Source organism: Pelobates fuscus, chromosome 3, assembly GCF_036172605.1.
Source record: "Pelobates fuscus isolate aPelFus1 chromosome 3, aPelFus1.pri, whole genome shotgun sequence".
In the NCBI taxonomy this organism is placed as follows: domain Eukaryota; kingdom Metazoa; phylum Chordata; class Amphibia; order Anura; family Pelobatidae; genus Pelobates; species Pelobates fuscus.
The window spans coordinates 400,529,039-400,548,618 of record NC_086319.1 but is presented as its reverse complement, the minus strand read 5'-3'; the positions used below and the strand labels follow the sequence as shown (position 1 = coordinate 400,548,618).

The 19,580-nt window shown below is 39.6% G+C and overlaps 2 protein-coding genes across 2 annotated transcripts in view; both read left to right on the top strand.

Moving 5' to 3' along the window:
* The first annotated feature begins 9,632 nt into the window (after positions 1–9,632).
* Positions 9,633–15,841, top strand: LOC134601918 (extracellular calcium-sensing receptor-like). The gene is made up of 5 exons (XM_063446424.1): positions 9,633–9,890; positions 10,591–11,415; positions 12,319–12,546; positions 14,718–14,841; positions 14,937–15,841. Exons 1-5 carry the CDS (start codon positions 9,633–9,635, stop codon positions 15,839–15,841), a joined length of 2,340 nt encoding a protein of 779 aa, XP_063302494.1.
* Positions 15,842–16,956: 1,115 nt separating this feature from the next.
* The window catches only part of LOC134601917 (extracellular calcium-sensing receptor-like), a 34,480-nt gene continuing 31,856 nt past the window's right edge, over positions 16,957–19,580 (top strand). The window contains exon 1 of the mRNA XM_063446423.1: positions 16,957–17,086. Within this exon, the coding sequence (XP_063302493.1) occupies positions 16,957–17,086 (130 nt within the window). The remainder of the gene's footprint in view (positions 17,087–19,580) is intronic.

Below are 19,580 nucleotides of genomic sequence, written 5' to 3'. Positions count from 1 at the left end.
TTGTCAATCCATATCTGCCAAGTGACCCTATGTAGGGGGAACAGTCCCTATTCTGCTCTGTGTCAGTGTGTATCATGGTCTCTGTGGACAAGGAACATTCTCTATTCTGCTCTGTGACAGTGTGTATCAGGGGTTTTGAGGACAGGTGTCAATCCATATCTGCCAAGTGACCCTATGTAGGGGGAACAGTCTCTATTCTGCTCTGTGTCAGTGTGTATCAGGGATCATTAGGACAGGTGTCAATCCATATCTGCCAAGTGACCCTATGTAGGAGGAACAGTCCCTATTCTGCTCTGTGTCAGTGTGTATCAGGGATCATTAGGATAGGTGTCAATCCATATCTGCCAAGTGACCCTATGTAGGGGGAACAGTCTCTATTCTGCTCTGTGTCAGTGTGTATCAGGGATCATTAGGATAGGTGTCAATCCATATCTGCCAAGTGACCCTATGTAGGGGGAACAGTCCCTATTCTGCTCTGTGTCAGTGTGTATCATGGTCTCTGTGGACAAGGAACAGTCTCTATTCTGCTCTGTGTCAGTGTGTATCAGGGGTTTTGAGGACAGGTGTCAATCCATATCTGCCAAGTGACCCTATGTAGGGGGAACAGTCTCTATTCTGCTCTGTGTCAGTGTGTATCAGGGCTGGGCTTTGAGGACAGGTGTCAATGTTAGGTGATGTCTGCCCTTTATGGATTAAAAGCAGACTCTGCATCAACTGTGCAATTTTCCATGGGAGTTTTGCCATGGATCCCCCTCTGGCATGCCACAGTCCAGGTGTTAGTCCCCTTGAAACAACTTTTCCATCACTATTGTGGCCAGAAAGAGTCCCTGTTGTTTTTAAAATTCGCCTGCCCATTGAAGTCAATGGCGGTTCGCGCAGTTCGCCGGTTCGCGAACATTTGCGGAAGTTCGCGTTCGCCGTTCGCGAACCGAAAATTCCGGGTTCGCGACAACACTAGTTAACCGTATAACTTTCCAAGACACCATAAAACCTGTACATGGGGGGTACTTTTTTACTCGGGAGACTTCGCTGAACACAAATATTAATTTTTCAAAAAAGTAAAATGTATTACAACGATGATATCGTCAGTGAAAGTGAAATTTTTGCATTTTTCCCACACAAACGGCAATTACACTGACAATATTATTGCTGTGATACTTTTTACTGTTTTGAAATACAAATATTTGTGTTCAGCGAAGTCTCATGAGTATAACAGTACCCCTCATGTACAGGTTTTTTTTTTTTTAAAGTTACAGAGTCAAATATAAGGCTTGCGTTTCAGTTTTTTCACATTGAAATTCGTCAGATTGGTTACATTGCCTATGAGACCGTATGGTAGCTCTGGAATGAAAATTGCAAATGGGGTATGTCCAGTCTTTTTTAGTAGCCACTTAGTCACAAACTAAATTGGCGTTTAAATTAGGTTTTTGCATTTTTCACACACAAACAAATATTAACGCTAACTTTGACCAGTGTTTCTGACTAAGTGGCTACTAACAAAGACTGGATTTTGTGTATTATATATACACACACACACACACACATATACATAAACATACATGTATACACAAAATTATATAAGAAAAAAAACTGAACCAGGTTTTATTTTGCCCCCACATGCAATAGTTCTAATTTAAACTAAACAACTCAAATGCGTAGTGAGTAGAGATGTCGCGAACATAAAATTTTCCGTTTGCGAATGGCGAACGCGAACTTCCGCAAATGTTCGCGAACAGGCGAACCGCAATAGACTTTAATAGGCAGGCAAATTTTAAAACCCACAGGGACTCTTTCTGGCCACAATAGTGATGGAAAAGTTGTTTCAAGGGGACTAACACCTGGACTGTGGCATGCCGGAGGGGGGATCCATGGCAAAACTCCCATGGAAAATTACATAGTTGATGCAGAGTCTGGTTTTAATCCATAAAGGGCATAAATCACCTAACATTCCTAAATTGTTTGGAATAACGTGCTTTAAAATATCAGGTATGATGTTGTATCGATCAGGTAGTGTAAGGGTTACGCCCGCTTCACAGTGACAGACCAAACTCCCCGTTTAACGCACTGCAAACAACCGCAAACAGTCCATTGGCACAACCGCAAACTCCCCATTTGCACAAGGTTGGATACCAAGCTAGCCATGTCCCGTTCCTTGTCCTCACTGATGTCATTGAAGGTCTCTTCCTCCACCCAGCCACGTACAACACCAAGGGTCCAATGAAAGGTGTCAACAAGCCCCCTGTATTTTCTTTTTAAATTTACACTACTTTTACACCAGATATGAGTCGCACTTGTGTGACACTGTGTCCTGGCAGGCCCTGAAACGCACACGTGTGAAGGAAACTGACTGCTATTATATTACAGTCAAAAAAGTTTTTTTTTTTTTTTAAATACAAGCTATTGTGACACCAGATATGAGTGGTGGCACTGGGCAAGTGGGAACAGTATACGCTGTGAGCCTGACACACATGCTGGCAGGCAGGCAACTGCAATTAGATTACACAGAAAAAAAAAAGCAGACTGATATTCTAGCCCTAAAAAGGGCTTTTTGGGGTGCTGTCCTTACAGCAGAGATCAGATGAGTACTTCAGGACTGTAGTGGACACTGAATACACTAGCCTAGCTATCGATTTCCCTATTAAATCAGCAGCAGCTACACTGTCCCTCCTCTAACTAAGAATGCAGCTTCCGGGGGACGGGGCCTAGCTGTCATGGAGGAAAGACGCACTTCGTGTGAGCTCCCTCAATATCTCACTTTAACCCCTTAAGGACACATGACATGTGTGACACGTCATGATCCCCTTTTATTCCACAAGTTTGGTCCTTAAGGGGTTAAGCAGCTATCAACAAGCGAATTTCACCCCAGAAGGGGATGACCCAGCAATGTTGCTCCTACCTGACCGACCCGACATGCTTAATAGCCGTCAGCAACTCGACAGAATCTTACTTACCTCCACGTGGCAAGTGTGGCCTGGTGCTCACCAGGCGGGAGAGGCAGCCGATCTCCCGATCCTGGGATGCCCAGGAGCAGCTACTTCCCGGCAGGAGCTCCGTTACCCCCCCCCCTCGGACCGGTGGGGGTTATCCCGGTCCACCCTTGAGAGGCTGTCTGGAGCTAATGGACGGACAGAGCACAGCCACCCAGGCTGACATACTCATCTGCGACTCTCCCAATATGGCGGCAGCCGCGTTTCCTCCTGGTACCAGCAAAGCATGGCAGGATATTGAGTCTAAGCTGGACAGACTATTTAATCAATTTTGGAGGCAAATAACAAGCAGGAATCCCCAACAAACTCCACCACAGCCCCAACAAGCTCCACCACAGCTAAGCGAAGCAGTCCCCATTAAAATCCACCAATGCAAAAGGCGTCGAAGACGGGACTGGAGGCACAAACAGAAATGCAGAGCCTGCCCCACGTCAAGCACTCGCCTCCACCTTAAGCCACCACAATCCCGCACCGGACGTGAAGCAACACCGGGACAGAACCGACCACCCACAAAACAAGCTTCCACCACCTCAAGCCGTGAACCCAGCACTCAGACTTGCCTTTGTTGTTCCAGGTATCAGGGACTCCCAGGGTCTGCACCTGGTGCCCAGAAGGGATTGGATGAGCGCAAGCAGTAAACAGCAGCCTGCCAAGAATGTCCCACTATAGCCGATCCTCCACACCATGCCTTTGATCACATGAACTGCTCTCTGCACATTAACTAATCGTAAAATAGCAAGTGTTTAAACATGTAATTATTTCCCCTCCTAAAGAGTTTGTTGTCGTAGTTCCTTACATGCCTTTACCTTAACCGTTCATGTATTATGTTATTCACTAGTCTCATCTCATGGGGCGACTCACACTTGATTTATAACTAGTGGTGGAGCTGCTGATATAAATACACAGTTGATAACGTGCAAGCTACACCCTAAACATGACAGCCATCTTTCACAACAATGTACTGCTATATACTCATACCCTCAGTGCAACTAGCCATGATATACGCACGTTCAGCCTAGCATGCTCAAATATAACACACTTCTGTCTAAAAAATAAAAATAAAAATAAGAATGCAGCTTCAGAATTAATCTAAATTGTATGCTGTCTAGGAGGTGGGAGGGTCTGGGAGGGAGGGTCTGCTGCTTATTGGCTGGAATGTGTCTGCTGACTGTGAGGTACAGGGTCAAAGTTTACTCAATGATGACGAATAGGGGGCGGACCGAACATCGCATATGTTCGCCATCCGTGGCGAACGCAAACAAGCTATGTTCACTGGGAACTATTCGCCAGCGAACTGTTCGGGACATCTCTAGTAGTGAGACATGAAAACAAAATAAATACATGGAAATATAGAAACATAGAATGTGACGCGGCAGATAAGAAGCATTCGGTCCATCTAGCCTGCCCAAATTTCTAAATACTTTCATTAGTCCCTGGCCTTATCTTATATCTAGGTTAGTCTCATGCCTTTTCCACGCATGCTTAAACTCCCTCACTGTGATAACATCTACCTCTTCAGCTGGAAGGCTATTCCATGCGTCCACTACCACTAGTAATAATTCCTGATATTATTTTTCAACCATTGCCCTTCTTTTAAGACTACGTCCTCTTATTGTAAATTGACTTAAATATAGTCTCTTCTTTCATTGTGTTGATTCTCTTCCCTTTATATATTTAAATGTTTCTATCATATCCCCCCTGTCTCGTCTTTCCTCCAAGCTATACATTTTAAGATCCTTTAACCTTTCCTGGTTAAATCCTGGTTATCCTGCGATCCATAAACCAGTTTAGTAGCCCTTCAATACACTGTAAAATACACTGTCATCATTTAAGTGAAGCATTAAGGATGAAGAAAATATACTTTGCAAGAACTGGATAGGAGAGCTCCCCAAGTGGTAGAGGTAAGTAGACTCCAGACTGTCGAGAACTTCTATTCCAAATAAACGTATTCAAAAATATATAAATTGAGGCCATCATAGGAAACCAGTAGTGCTAGATCAGCACCCCATAGCAAAAGGAGCAACCCACCGGCATAGGTAACAAACGCCAGGCCACATAAGTAAGGATTCAAATATGCTGGCATGGATTCTCCTTACTATCCCCAATGTAAGGATAGTGTTGTAATTTATTTTCTAGAAAGAGCCTGCTTCTATTAAAGACCAGAGATGGGCATATCTTTTTGCAGCCGTTCTGCTTCTCAAGAGATTAAAATTACTCTGGAAGTCTGCCAACAAATATCACCTTTCAATAGGAAAATGGTCCAGCATTTGATGGTACTGTCTCTGTGATACAATGTTATACGCATCACAACTGGACTTGTGCAATGCAAAATATAAGAAAAATAATTGTTTTGTCCATGTGGCAGTTTGGTTTGCAGGAATTTTATCAATGCCGGGGCTAATGGCTACACACCCACCCAGTCATAGCAATGGTAAAACACACTGTTGATCTGTATCCCTAAATAGTTGAAGTCAAAGTGTTCTGGAAGAACTCTGCTTGCAAAAATATATATTTGTTTAATGCTCCTCTTGTTTCTCCCTCTATAGCACACTTAGTGGTTGTCCCCTAACCATCATTCATCTTTTTTCCCCATCAATGATCTTTTTTCACTTCAGGTAATACAGCCAACGTCATTGGGCAGATCTCTTGCCCATCATGGCAAACTAATCTGCATGTTTGCCCCCCAAAAATCAGCTCCTTTTCCATTTCCTACCTCTATTTTAGACAGCCAGGACAGAATTCCGGCTCATCCATTTCCTGTTTTGTGATACGTCCAGATGTTGTTATGGAGTAGCAAAATTTGGAACAGTCACTGATTGTCCAAAATGTGGCCAAATCATGATTTGTTTTAAATCAAAACAAATCTAATCAATACTGTATTAGTATTTAGAAAATACTGTAAAAAAAAATATGCAGATATAGACATGAAACACTCACATAACGTTAAATAATCATGGTAACATGGTGATGGTAACATGGTGATGGTAACATGGTGGAATAGATAGCTCCTTAGGACATCTTTATTCTAATGAAAAGTTTCTGCAGCCGGAACATTTGGCCCTGTCTGCAACTTCACTTTGCTAATTATCCTATTTTCTCTCATTTTATAACTGTGTGTCCCGGGAAGTCTCTAAGTCCCTCACATACATCGTTGTGGAAAATGACAGTGATGATATAATTAAAATGTTTGTGCCTCACAGGGGTTTCACTATTGTATAAAGACTGGAGGAAATTTCATTCCACGGAGAGAGGAGACAGAGATCTGGAGAGCAGGAAACATGAAGTAAGTGGAATGATGTTACACGCAATATCAACATCTGTATGTCTGTCTGGCTCGATCACACTTTCTTAGAGCAGAGACTTTATGCTATTGACATCTCACACTTATACGATACACAGGATCTAAAACAGGGCTATTAAACCACAGATATCGAGGGCTAGAAAGGCAACTCATTAATTAGTTTAATACTTAATTCCTCACTAGCAAACACATGTAATAATTTCTCTAAAGACTAGGATCATGTAAAATTGTTTATTTCATAACATTTGTCATTAATGGGTAAATTATTTTAAAATGACATATATTCTTAATCTCTGATTATTTAGATAATAATTTGACACCCAGGATGTTTATCTGCTGATGAAGGAGTTTAAATGTTGAACTTAAATGTTTTATTCTGATTTACTTGGACTAGGAAGAGATGGGTGCAGGTGGAAGATTAGGACAGTGAAGCTGTCAGAGCTGAGTAGAAATAGCTGTTTTTGCTGAGCTGCTAAGCCAGACATGGGGTAATGACACAGCTGGCATTATTATAACGGGCAATGCTCAATGTGTGATTATTTTAGAGATTTTCTTTCAATTAAATCCCTCTGTCCATGTTTCATGAGCATTCCACCCGGGCTTAACTCACACTGTAAACCCTGTCCTACACCTATACAGCTGATACTCGAAAAATTAGAATATCATGCAAAAGTTAATTTATTTCAGTAATGCAACGTAAAAGTGGAAACTAATATATGAGATAGAGGCATTACATGCAAAGCAAGATAGTTCAAGCCGTGATTTGTCATAAGTGCGATGATTATGGCTTACAGCTCATGAAGACCCCAAATCCACAATCTCAGTAAATTTAAATATTACATGCAATCAATAAAACAAGGTGTGTATATAGAACAATGTACAATAGAACCTGTGGCACTGCTGAGGTGTTATGGAAGACCAGGATGCTTCAAGAGCGGCCTTCAGCTCTTCTGCATTGTTCAGTCTCATGTCTCTCATCTTTCTCTTGGCAATGCCCCATAAATTCTCTATGGGGTTAAGGTCAGGCGAGTTTGCTGGACAATCAAGCACAGTAATCCCATCATTGAACCAGGCTTTGGTGCTTTTGGCAGTGTAGGCAGGTGCCAAGTCCTGCTGGAAAATGAAGTCAGCATCCCCATAATGCTCGTCTGCGGAAGGAAGCATGAAGTGCTCCAAAATCTCCTGGTATACGGCTGCATTGACCCTGGACTTAATGAAGCACAGTGGACCAACACCAGCAGATGACATGGCTCCCCAAATCAACACAGACTGTGGAAACTTCAAACTGCACTTCAAGCATCTTGCAGTGTGTGCCTCTCCATTCTTCCTCCAGACTCTGGGTCCTTGGTTTCCAAATGAGATGCAAAAGTTGCTCTCATCAAAGACCACTGAGCAACAGACCAGGTCTGTTTTTCTTTAGCCCAGGAAAGACACTTCTGACGTTGTTTGACAAGAGGAATACGACATCTGAAGCCCATGTCCAGGATCCGTCTATGTGTAGTGGCTCTTGATGCACTGACTCCAGCCTCAGTCCACTCCTTGTGAAAGTCCCCAACACGTTTGAATGGCCTTTTCCTGACAATCCTCTCCAGGCTGCGGTCATCCCTGCTGCTTGTGCACCTTTTTCTTCCACACTTTTCCCTTTCACATAACTTTCTATTAATGTGCTTTGATACAGCACTTTGGGAACATCCAACTTCCTTCGCAATTACCTTTTGAGGCTTTCCCTCCTTATGGAGCGTGTCAATGATGGTTTTCGCCACAAGTGTCTGGTCAGCAGTCTGTGATTCCTACTGAACCAGACTGAGAGACTGAGAGACTGAGAGACCATTGAAAGGCTCAGAAACCCTTTCCTGGTGTTATGGCTTACTTAACTGATTAGAGTGGGACACTGTAAGCCTAGAATATTGCACCTTTTCACAATATTCTAATTTACCGAGATTGTGGATTTGGGGTTTTCATGAGCTGTAAGCCATAATCATCGCACTTATGACAAATCACAGCTTGAACCATCTTGCTTTGCATGTAATGTGTCTATCTCATATATTAGTTTCCCCTTTCACGTTGCATTACTGAGTTAAATGAACTTTTGCATGATATTCTAATTTCTCGAGTATCATCTGTACATACACTGCTTTCTGAATGAGACATTACTTTGATAAACAGAGAGTAATCTCTGTTTCTCAAAGAGAATAATGAGAAAAAAAAAGATCTGATGGGCAGACACAAAGCAGGATGGACGGATCATTCCTGGAGAGAGAATAGGTACAGTTACGTGCTGCATACAGAGCAATCATTGCCCAAAGGCTAAGACTTTAAACATCATTAAATTAACCCATTCAGTACCAAGTTCTCGTTATTAAACATAATAAAATAGCCATATTTCTATGCAAGGTATAATAATTCAAAAGAAAGAAAAGCAGGTTTTATTTTTAAAGAAGTCAAGTAAAGAAGTAATTCAGTAAAAACAGAGACTAGAAATGTCTGTAGGACAGCAAAACAGCATTACTAATTACTAGCTGAATGTTAAAAACAACAAAACACAGGCTATCTTCATCCATATCCTTGGAATATTTAAATTCCCTTTTGCATTTCACCTTGTCCTGGTATTGCTATCTCTGTGAATATTGGTTTCAAGCATAATAATATACTTGAAAATTTCTACAATATCACCTTTCTCACTTCGTAAGTTTGATTTTTAGACCATTTTAGTTGTCCTCCTTTGAGCAGTGTATGTACGTTTGTTAAAATCACTGTTCTGTGTGTTCTACATGTATACATTATCTGTTTCAGGCTGAAATCCAAAATGTATATCACTATATGGCGCATTGTCCTGTACCACCTCTTGCTAGCATCCCACTATGATTTTTCGGGGTGCAGACTGCACGGATCTGATCTGGTTGGAGTGTTGGAGGATGGAGATATCTTAATCGGTGCAATTCTACCCTTTCACCTTGATAAAGAATACCCAGAAATTCTATTCACAGAGCGCCCTCCTCAGGCAGTTTGCAATATGTAAGACTATAGCGTAACAGTTCATTTTTTATTTTCTCCTCAGTACAAGCTCTTTGGAACCTCCTCTCAACCCATCGTCATTTGATTTCTTCTCACATTCTTAATCCTTTTATTTATGTTTGCTTTCTTGTTTTCCACTCTTGGAATTTTCTCTAAATTTCATTTTATTTTTAAGTTGTTCATATATCTCTTATTTTATTCTCACATAGCCTTAGGGATTTATTATATATCATTCTCAGATAAAAAACTTTTTATTTTCTGAATGTAAACAAAAACTAATTCCTTTTGTTCTTAGGTTTAGTTTTGAAGTATATCAGCAGTTTTATGCCATGAAGTTCGCTTTTGAGGAAATAAACAGGAACACCACTCTACTTCCTAACCTAACGCTGGGCTTCCAAGTCTATGACTCGTGTGCTGGGCTTCAGCAAGAGCTGGATGGAACCCTGAAGATGCTAACAGGTCAAAATCAGGGAGTGCCAAATTACATTTGCTCAAAATTACCACGTGTGTCCTCTATTATCGGACACTCCGTTTCCACCTTCTCTATACTCAATGCTCATGTACTCGGGTTATACAGATACCCACAGGTATAAATAATATTGCCAACTGTTGATAGTTATACAATGTAGCTTGTTTTGTACTTTCAAATTGCCTGCAATATTTGTATTTATAGATATTTTATTCCTGTGCATATTTAGCATACATTTGTAGATGATGAAAATTCAAAATAACACATTTCAATTACTATTTTTTATTGAAAAAATCAGTATAGAAATTTTCATTGAAATTTTTGGGAAGACAATATTATTTTAAATGTAGAAGCATGTGTATTTTTTTTTTAAAATATTTATAAAATAATTATTACTGTGCTGTTATTCAAGTACACTATGGAAAATGACACCAACAATTAATTTTCTAAAATTTAATATGGAGGTTTTGTTTTGTTTCTAATATATTTTTTTTTTTTTCGGAAAACTATTTCCTAAAAATTCAAGAATTTTCTTTTAGGAAAATGAAATATATATATATATATATATATACAGGGATGTGACATTGTTTTTCAACTAAGGGGTTAATTAAATGTTTAGAGAACAGTTGCAACAAACTTTATTTTATTTACTTTATAAATGTTTTACATTTATATTTCTAAGAAGCAACTCACACTGATATGTATATGCTGACTTAATTCTGCATAAATCAAGAAAGTTACATATAATTATATCTATATTTGTATAATTAATATAAACTTTACACATTGCATTTAAAGAGTATTCAATCTATTTCTAGATAAGTTACTTATCGACCAGCTCTATCTTGAGTGATAAAACTCAATTCCCCTCCTTCTTCAGGACTGTCCCAAGTGATGTCTTTCAATCCAAAGGTATAGCACAGATGGTGTTACACTTTTCCTGGACATGGGTTGGGTTAGTGGCTGTGGATGATGACTATGGACGTCTGGGCATTCAGGTTATTATGCAGGAACTCCTCAGGGGTGGAGCTTGTGTGGCATTTGTAGAATATATAATGACTAATCGCATGGAACAAATTCCTCACATCACAAAAATTCTCAAAGAATCAACAGCTACAGTTGTGATTCTTTTTACTACTGATGCAGAGGCGATGTTAATTTTGGATGAGATGCTAAGGCAAAATGTAACAGGTAAATCTTTTGTGGCCAGTGAAGCTTGGTCAATCTCAAATATGTTAACAGTGAACAAATATTCTTCACTACTCTCTGGAACTATTGGTTTCTCATTCCATAGCTCAATAATCCCAGGATTTGGAGAGCTCCTGAACAATATTCATCCCATCAACACTAGAGATAATCCATGGATTAAAATCTTCTGGGAAAAAGTCTTTGGTTGTACATTTTTACAACAAATGAGCCTGATAGGTTCTTGGTACAATTCCACATTGTGTACAGGAAATGAGACTAAGGGGAATATCCAAAATACTTTCTATGATGTATCAAACTTAAGAAGTGCCTATAACCTTTATACTGCAATTCATGTCATTGCTAAATCTTTACATGATATGCTAACATGCCAGAAGGATAAAGGAACATTTAACAATGGAAGCTGTGCTGATATCCATCATTTCCAACCATGGCAGGTACGGATCACAAAATAAATATATACACAAAATAACAGTGATGTATAGAGTTGTTATCCTACTGACTATATCTGTAAACACAAACATAGCATATATATAAATGCATATATATACACATAAAACACATACAGGAAAGACTAAATATTGTGTAATTATATTAGGAAAGGATAAATATTGTGTTGGATGAAGCTATTTGACACTAGTGCAAATATTGACTATTGATTTATATACATTATTATGAGACTTATGCATTTAGTTTTGGAAGATCATCAATTCATTCGAATTCAATACCTCCAAAATGCCATATGGTCATCTCATGAAACAAACAAAATGTGCCATAGATGAGCCATTTTGCTTGTTTCATGATTTGGATATGGCAGCAAGCATACCTTCCCTATACTATACTAGTCCACTTCCCTCATTTTGACTGCTACAGGCTTTTATTTGTTTTTTTAATATTATTTTTTTTAAATATTAATTGTAATGTTGTGGCTTGTTATCAAGCACTGGCCACCTGCTACAAGATTAACGCTAATGCCTTTAAGATATTTTTGATTTGTTTGATTTGAATTAGTTTCACCCGAAACTATCACATGGGCAAAATTCTGACAAATTGAAAAGCCACAAGGAAGGACCACAAGGATGAACGGAATGTTCATCTAGATGCAAAAAAGTAACCAAATGTTTTCTCTGTGCAGAACTCTTATTAGTATTTTTATATACTTAACATGTCTTTTTTACATTCTGCATTTAAAGCCCCAGCACTTGTTAATTTGCTTCTAAATCGGATAAATCAGAATAAAACCTCTATAGAGCAAGGAGCAGACTAGGCAACTTCTATCTACTGATAATATGCATGTGGAACCGTTAAACAATAATATATGCACTTGTTCTGTTCTCCAGCTGTCATACTACATCCAAAATGCTCGAGTGAAGTTGAGCAATGGGCGAGAACACTTCTTTGACCTGAACAGTGACCCGCCTGCAGTGTATGATATTGTAAACTGGCAGGTGAATTCAGATGGCACTACGAGGCACGTCAAAGTGGGCAGCTATGATACCACTAAGTTTGATGAGAACTCCTTTCAAATAAACCATAATGCTGTCCTATGGGCATATGGCGAAGGACAGGTATACTGTTACAAGAATCATTATAATGTATTCTGCTCCTAGACTAGATTTTAATATAGCACACTGTTTAAAGGCAGTTTTGATCATTGATAAAATAAAAAACATGAATTTAACTCTCTTTAGGTTTTACAAATAATAAGAATTAGAATTTGCAAACGAATGAGAAATATGACCATTAGTTTACCGACTTCCACTCCGCCTTTGGACTGAACATACATCCCCTAGTGAAATGCATAAAGAACTGTAATTTTTAATCTGTAAACTCTTTATTTCCCATATTTTCTATTATATGATTTAATTTTTTTCATATCATTTTAAGTCGATGAAAACTTTTAGGTCTTAATGCTCAACTAAACCCATACAATTTCTTGAGGACCTCAAGATTATGGCCTCCACCTTTATAACCTACCACTAGTTACTTTCTCTTTATTATTATTATTATTTATTATTATTATTTCATTATCTTTTTATTGTTTTCACACGAAATAAGGAAATGTGTACAATTATAACAGAGAATATGAGGTGGTTACATTCCATCAGGTAAGTACAAATTACATACGTGACAAGTGGTACCGTTAAAACCCATTGCATTAATTCACAAAGTGTTCATTGCAGTAGTTAATGAAAGAGATACAAAAGAAAACCCCATTCACTGTATATACCAGGTGTGTGGGCCTGAGTTGCGAATTCTAGAGCGGAATGAACAGAGAGAGAGCTGTGGTTTCCAGGTGTTCTCGGCATGTTTGGTATCAGCTTAGTGTTTTTAACATAAGAACATGAAAATATAACTACAAATAATAACAAGTAAAACAAAGTGCCAAGTACATGAAAGATCTAAAGTTTGTTGACTAGTTACTCTCTTGGTGGTAGGTTATGTAAGTGGGGGACATAATCTTGGCCTTTTTCAATGACAGTTGACTCTCTTGGGGATCCATTCCCATTTGAAATGGAGAGTACTGAAATTATGTTGAATGTAGGTGTATTATTAAGAGTTTAATTGCATCAAATCTGTGCCATAGCATATTTGTGAAAATACGGAGCAATGTGTATTGGCGTTTTAGTTGTATTTGTTATTTGGTGTTTAGAAGATATAAATTTCTAGCAAAAAATAATCATAACTCTCTTAACTATCTGCCTAACTAAACAGATTAACTAGAAGATATAACATAAAAAATATGGAAGGAAAAAAAGCCTTGGAAGATGGATCTAACAATGATCTAAATTGAGGTACCTAATGTCCCGATCCAAGCCCCCATTGGTGACAAGTGAGTGCTCTACTATTAATATAATGATCGGAAGCTAATGTCCACTCTTCAAGCCCAGGGTTCCCACATAGTGTAATATCTTCAATTTATTTAAACTTATAAAAAAGATTAAAAAGGCTTATACTGGGGAGTGGTGAGCTCAGTCTGAATGAAACTCACAACATCCGGTTATCTTCACTATTTTACACAAAGTGTTTATTGCACTTTAATAATTCATAAGCACAACACAATTATTGGTTAAGGTTGAAAGCTTAGCTTTTCAGGTCCATCATCCAAATGAATAAATACAATGAATGGCTCTTAACAGCTGTGATCTGTTTTTTGTTCACTTCACTGTTCGTTCGTTTGCAATTAAGACAAATAGACGAATCTGCATAAATTTGGATGACTTCTGATTTGCTCCATAGCTTGTATACACAGGTATAATTGTACCATTGCTGCTATTATTCATCTTTTTTGCCATATACTTAGTTTTTTTTTACTATACAAAATATAGCATTTTTTACTAAATTAATGTATTGTTTTTTGATGGATGATTAAAGCGTAATGAAACACAACAGCTGTTTTAATTTCACATGATTTCTAGAAAGCTAGACCTCGCTGAGATATGAAGTTCCAAATGGGCAAAAGATGTAGCTCAGCTGGTCGATGCACCAACTTTGAAATCTTTTCATACACTTCTATTTATAGCAGGACTAACTTGATCTTAAGTTAAATGGTATGTTTTACACACTAAGTATAAAAAGAAAACTCCGTACTAGGCTTATTTTTTTACTTATGATCTTCCCAGTAACAAAACAGTGATACATGTCAACTACATGATACATGTCAACTACAAACGTAGAATGTTCTGCATTGCAGTGACAAAAGTAATCCCTTTTACATATTTCTAATCCATAACTGCAGGTACCTGTTTCAGTCTGCACTCAGAGCTGCCTTGCGGGTTTTCGGAAGGTATTAAGGCGGGATATGCCTGTTTGTTGTTTTCAATGTGTGCCATGTCCTGTGGGAGAGATTTCTAACAGTAGAGGTACGTTTACTAATATTTTTGAAAAAGCATGCTTAACCCACTTAAATAAAAAAATATTTATTGGTTGACCATGCTACTGTTATGTTTACTTTTAGACTCAGGTGAATGCTACAAGTGTCCATGGGATCAGTGGCCCAGCACCCAGAAAGACAGATGTCTCCAAAAGAACAGAGAGTTTCTCTCCTTTGAAGAGCCTTTGGGTGCTGCTCTAGCTGCCACAAGTGCTTTTTCATCCTTGCTGCCAATTTCTATCTTTGGACTTTTCATTCTTTATAAGAACACTCCAATTGTCAGAGCAAATAACTTCTCTCTAAGTTGTCTTCTCCTAATGTCGATGTCTCTCTGCTTCCTCAGCTCCTTAGCTTTTATAGGTAACCCTCAGGCTGAGAAATGTCTTTTACGACAAGTTGCATTTGGCACAGTCTTTACACTTTGTGTCTCTTGCATTCTAGCTAAAACCATCATGGTGGTTTTTGCCTTTATGGCCACAAAGCCTGGTAGCAGATTAAAGAGATGGGCTAGACCACGGGTTTCCTACATGATTATTACCTCATCCTCCTCTTTACAATTCATTTTGTGTATCACATGGATTTCATATGCCCCTCCTTTCCCAATAGACAACATACAAACCAAACCAGGAATTATCATTGTTGAATGTAACGATGGTTCACCCACAGCCTTCTGGTGCATGTTAGGATACCTTGGTCTCCTGGCCACAATCAGTTTCATTGTTGCATTTTTGGCTAGGAGACTTCCTGACAGTTTCAATGAAGCCAAGTTCATCACCTTCAGCATGCTGGCCTTCCTTAGTGTCTGGGTGTCCTATATCCCGGCTTCTCTTAGTTCCACTGGAAAGTATACGGTGGCCATGGAGGTGTTTGCCATTCAGTCCTCTACCTGGGCCCTGGTTGTTTGCTTGTTTGCCCCTAAGTGTTTTATTATATTACTTAGACCAGAGCTGAACTCAAGGGAACATCTCTTGGGGAAATCCAAAAGCTAACATCATTGCAATAATCTTCTTTAAATATGTTATGATTAAACTATTTTGGAGCTTTTCTACATAAAGAAAAAATAGATAATTTATTTATTATTGCCAAAAATCCCAGCACAAATATTTACTTATTTACTCTTTAAAATGGAATTTCTCAGATACCAAGTCTTAACCCCATAAGGATCGAGGCAATTGTTCACGTTCTGACCAAAACCAATCCAAAATAAAACCTAGAACTAAATGTATATTCAATCATAATTTACCTCTTTCATATTAAGTGCATGCACACTTATTACATATCATTTTGTTCAAAAGAAATAGGGCTTTTTTCCCATCAAATATTTATATATGGCACACAATTTAATATAAATAAAATCTAAAAAAGTGTGAGAAATTAAGTGTGTTATTTTCCAGGTTCATGGTTTTAACTGTGAATGTAGCTTTTACTAGAATAAAACACACATATTAGTATGCTGTGAAGTCCCAGAAGTACAACAATGCCCCCCATGTACAGATTTAATGATATTTGTTAAAGTTACAGGATCAAATGAAGAGCTTGCCCATTTCAGCTTTTACACATTGAAATTTGCCAGATTGGTTTGCTGGGCTTATAGGACAAATAGAATAGTTAGATAATCTACTAGTTGAGGAAATAGCTAAAATGACAATGAAGAGGAAAGTTATCATCATAGGTGACTTTTATCTTCCTGATGTGAACTTGAAAACCAAAATAGCTGCTTGTGCCAGGAGCACACATATTCTAAACTCCCTACTGGGATTGTCTCTAAAACAAGTCGTTGAGGAGCCAACTTGTAAAGAAGCCATACTAGATTTAGTGTTAACAAATGGAGATTTGGTATCAGATATTACTGCAGGTGAAAGTTTAGGACCGTCTGGAGGAGTTGACTAGGTCAGTACGAGAGAACCTCTAGGCGGCAAAGAGCCACGAGCGCACCTTGTACAATCAGGGCACCAGGGACCGTAGCTTTAAGTTAGTTTTGATTTTAAAACCTGTCCAGAATGACAAGCTGCAGGCTGCCTGGCAGGGCCCATACCAAGTGGTGGAGCAAAAATGTGATACCACTTAAGTGATCGGCCCTTGCTCTGGTTCGAGAGGGCGACGCATGCTCCACATGAACATGCTGAAGCCCTACCATAAGCGAGCAGAGGAGGTGGCAGTGATCTGTGCCCCTGCCTCTGAGGACTTTGACATCCTTCACCTACCCAACCTCCTAAGGGATGGGAGTCAATCAGGTGAGATAGAGGAGGTCAATTTGGGAGACCGGCTGAGCCCACAGGAGTGCTCCCAAGTACAACAGCTATTATAGGAGAATAAAGTCACCTTCTCCAATGTACCCGGGGACACCCCTCTGGCCACTCACCGGGTAGAGACACAAGGTCAACTCCCACTATGCCAACCACCATACCAAATCCCAGAATCAGTTCTGGAGAGTATGCAAAAGGAGTTCCAAGAGATGCTCCAACCGGGGGTGATTGAGCCCTCTCCCAGCCCCTGGGCCTCCCTAGTAGTCCTAGTACCGAAGCGGGATGCTACAACCCGGTTATACGTGGACTACTGGAGGTTAAATGACAAGACTGTTTCAGATGCCTATCTAATGCCTAGGATAGATGAGCTCTTAGACCGGATGGCTAGGGGCCAATACCTCACTACAATTGATCTTTGTAAGGGGTATTGACAGATCCCTCTAACCCTCGAAGCCATCCCTAAGTCGGCATTTGTCACACCATTCGGCCTGTACCATTTAAGGTCATGCCATTTGGGATGGAAAATGTTCCAGCTACTTTTCAGCGGATGGTGGACCGCCTCCTAGATGGGTTCCAGGACTATGACTGTGTGTATCTCAATAATATTGCCTTTTTCAGCCATACCTGGCAGGAACACCTCGCCCATGTAGGAGCAGTCCTAGATAGAATTAGAGAAGCGGTTTAACCCTTAAGTGCCATATAGGCATGGCCGAGGTCACCGAGTGGGGTGCGGGCATCCCGAGCCCGAGCCTACTCAAATTAAGTCAATGTCCCAGTCGCCAACCCCAAGGACGAAAACACATGTGCTTTTCTGTGGACGGCAGGGTACTATAGGAAGTTTATGCCAAATTATAGTTACCTGGCCAAACTCCTTACCGACCTTACCCGTAAGAACCTTCTCGGCCAAGTAGTCTGGGTCCCGGAGTGTGAGCAGGTATTCCAACAGTTGAACCAAGCACTTGTAGATCCCCCTGTCTTGGCTTCCCCCAATCCAACTAAACGCTTTCTCGTCCACACAGACGCTTTTATGTTTGGATTGGGTGCAGTACTAAGCCAAGTCGGGCCCGATGACAGAGAACATACCATGGCTTACATCAGTCGCAAGCTGTTACCTCGAGAAGTAAGCTACGCCACCATCGAGAAGGAATGCCTGGCCGTGGTGTGGGCCCTGAAAAAGTTGAAACCCTATTTGTTACACATACTCACATATACAACCACATACAGAATATTAAAATACTTATGAAGGTGGAGCGCAAAGTCAGATCTTCATTCCCATATGATCCTTTAAATCGTTTCAGCTCAGATGAATATATGGAAAAAATAGATAAAGTGCATATAATAGTGAAGCACAGTTTCAAATAATTACACAATTTTATTAACTAGACATAAAACACTCCTAGCACTGAAGAGGATTGATATAATTCAATCTCAAATAGAATACTTAAAACATACTATACAAAATAGAAATGAACAAAATAAACAATGAATAAATGAACTGTAAGCCTCTTACAAGATAAAGGTAAGTGAGTTTTATGCAGTCCCAGCTGCTACTCACACACGCTTTGAAATTGTCTGAGCCCAGGTATGATGTTAGCTGGCAGCCGGCTTCTCCTCTTTCCTCCACGGATATCGCGGTGAAAGCAGACCACTTTGGTAGTCCTGGGCGTCAGTAAGGGTTTCCGAGCTTCCCGGGTGCTCCGCCCCTTTTGCGTCTCTACGTCACTACGTGATCAGCGTGCGTGGCGTGCGTCGCCGAAGCTTCCTCAGGACGTGATGCAGTGATGCTATCTTGTCAATTGTTCGTTATTTTATACGATCCTCTCATTCCTAATTGGATCGTTTCTAATAGTCTCTATTAAAACATGGTGATTTAAAATTGCAATCTCTGTTAACCCTATATTTAACCAACAAAGAATACACATTGCACATTGCACATAGCTAATTGATAAAATGCACATTGCACATAGCTAGTTGATACATTACTAGCAAACATATAAAAAACTTTTGTTTTACACCTTGAACCCTAATTTTATTAAAGACACGGAGGCTCATATTATGCATAACTCTTTCTTTATTTCCTCAGCAGCAAAGATAGAGGAATATAAATATTATCGAAATTGAAAGCAAAAAACTGTACAGGCATAACAGGCAGCCAATCACATAACAGAGGAAGTAGCTATATAAGTCCTGTGTCTCCCACAATCCCCCTCTTTCTTTGCTGCTTCCTCAGACAGCTAAGTATCCTGTTTAGCTCTCTTACTCATTGCAATTTATCATAGTGTTTGTGCTTGTGATTATTGTTATTTTACTGAATTTTGCCTTTATCATTATTATTATTATTTATTATTGACTGTTATTTGTTTTGTTCTTATCATAATTTGTTCGTTTTCACACCTTAGTGTGCCTTGGGGACCCCGGGGTTTTTCCCCCTTTGCCAGGAGTTTCTCTCCCTACCCTCCCCTGCTCCCCGCGTCTTCCGCGG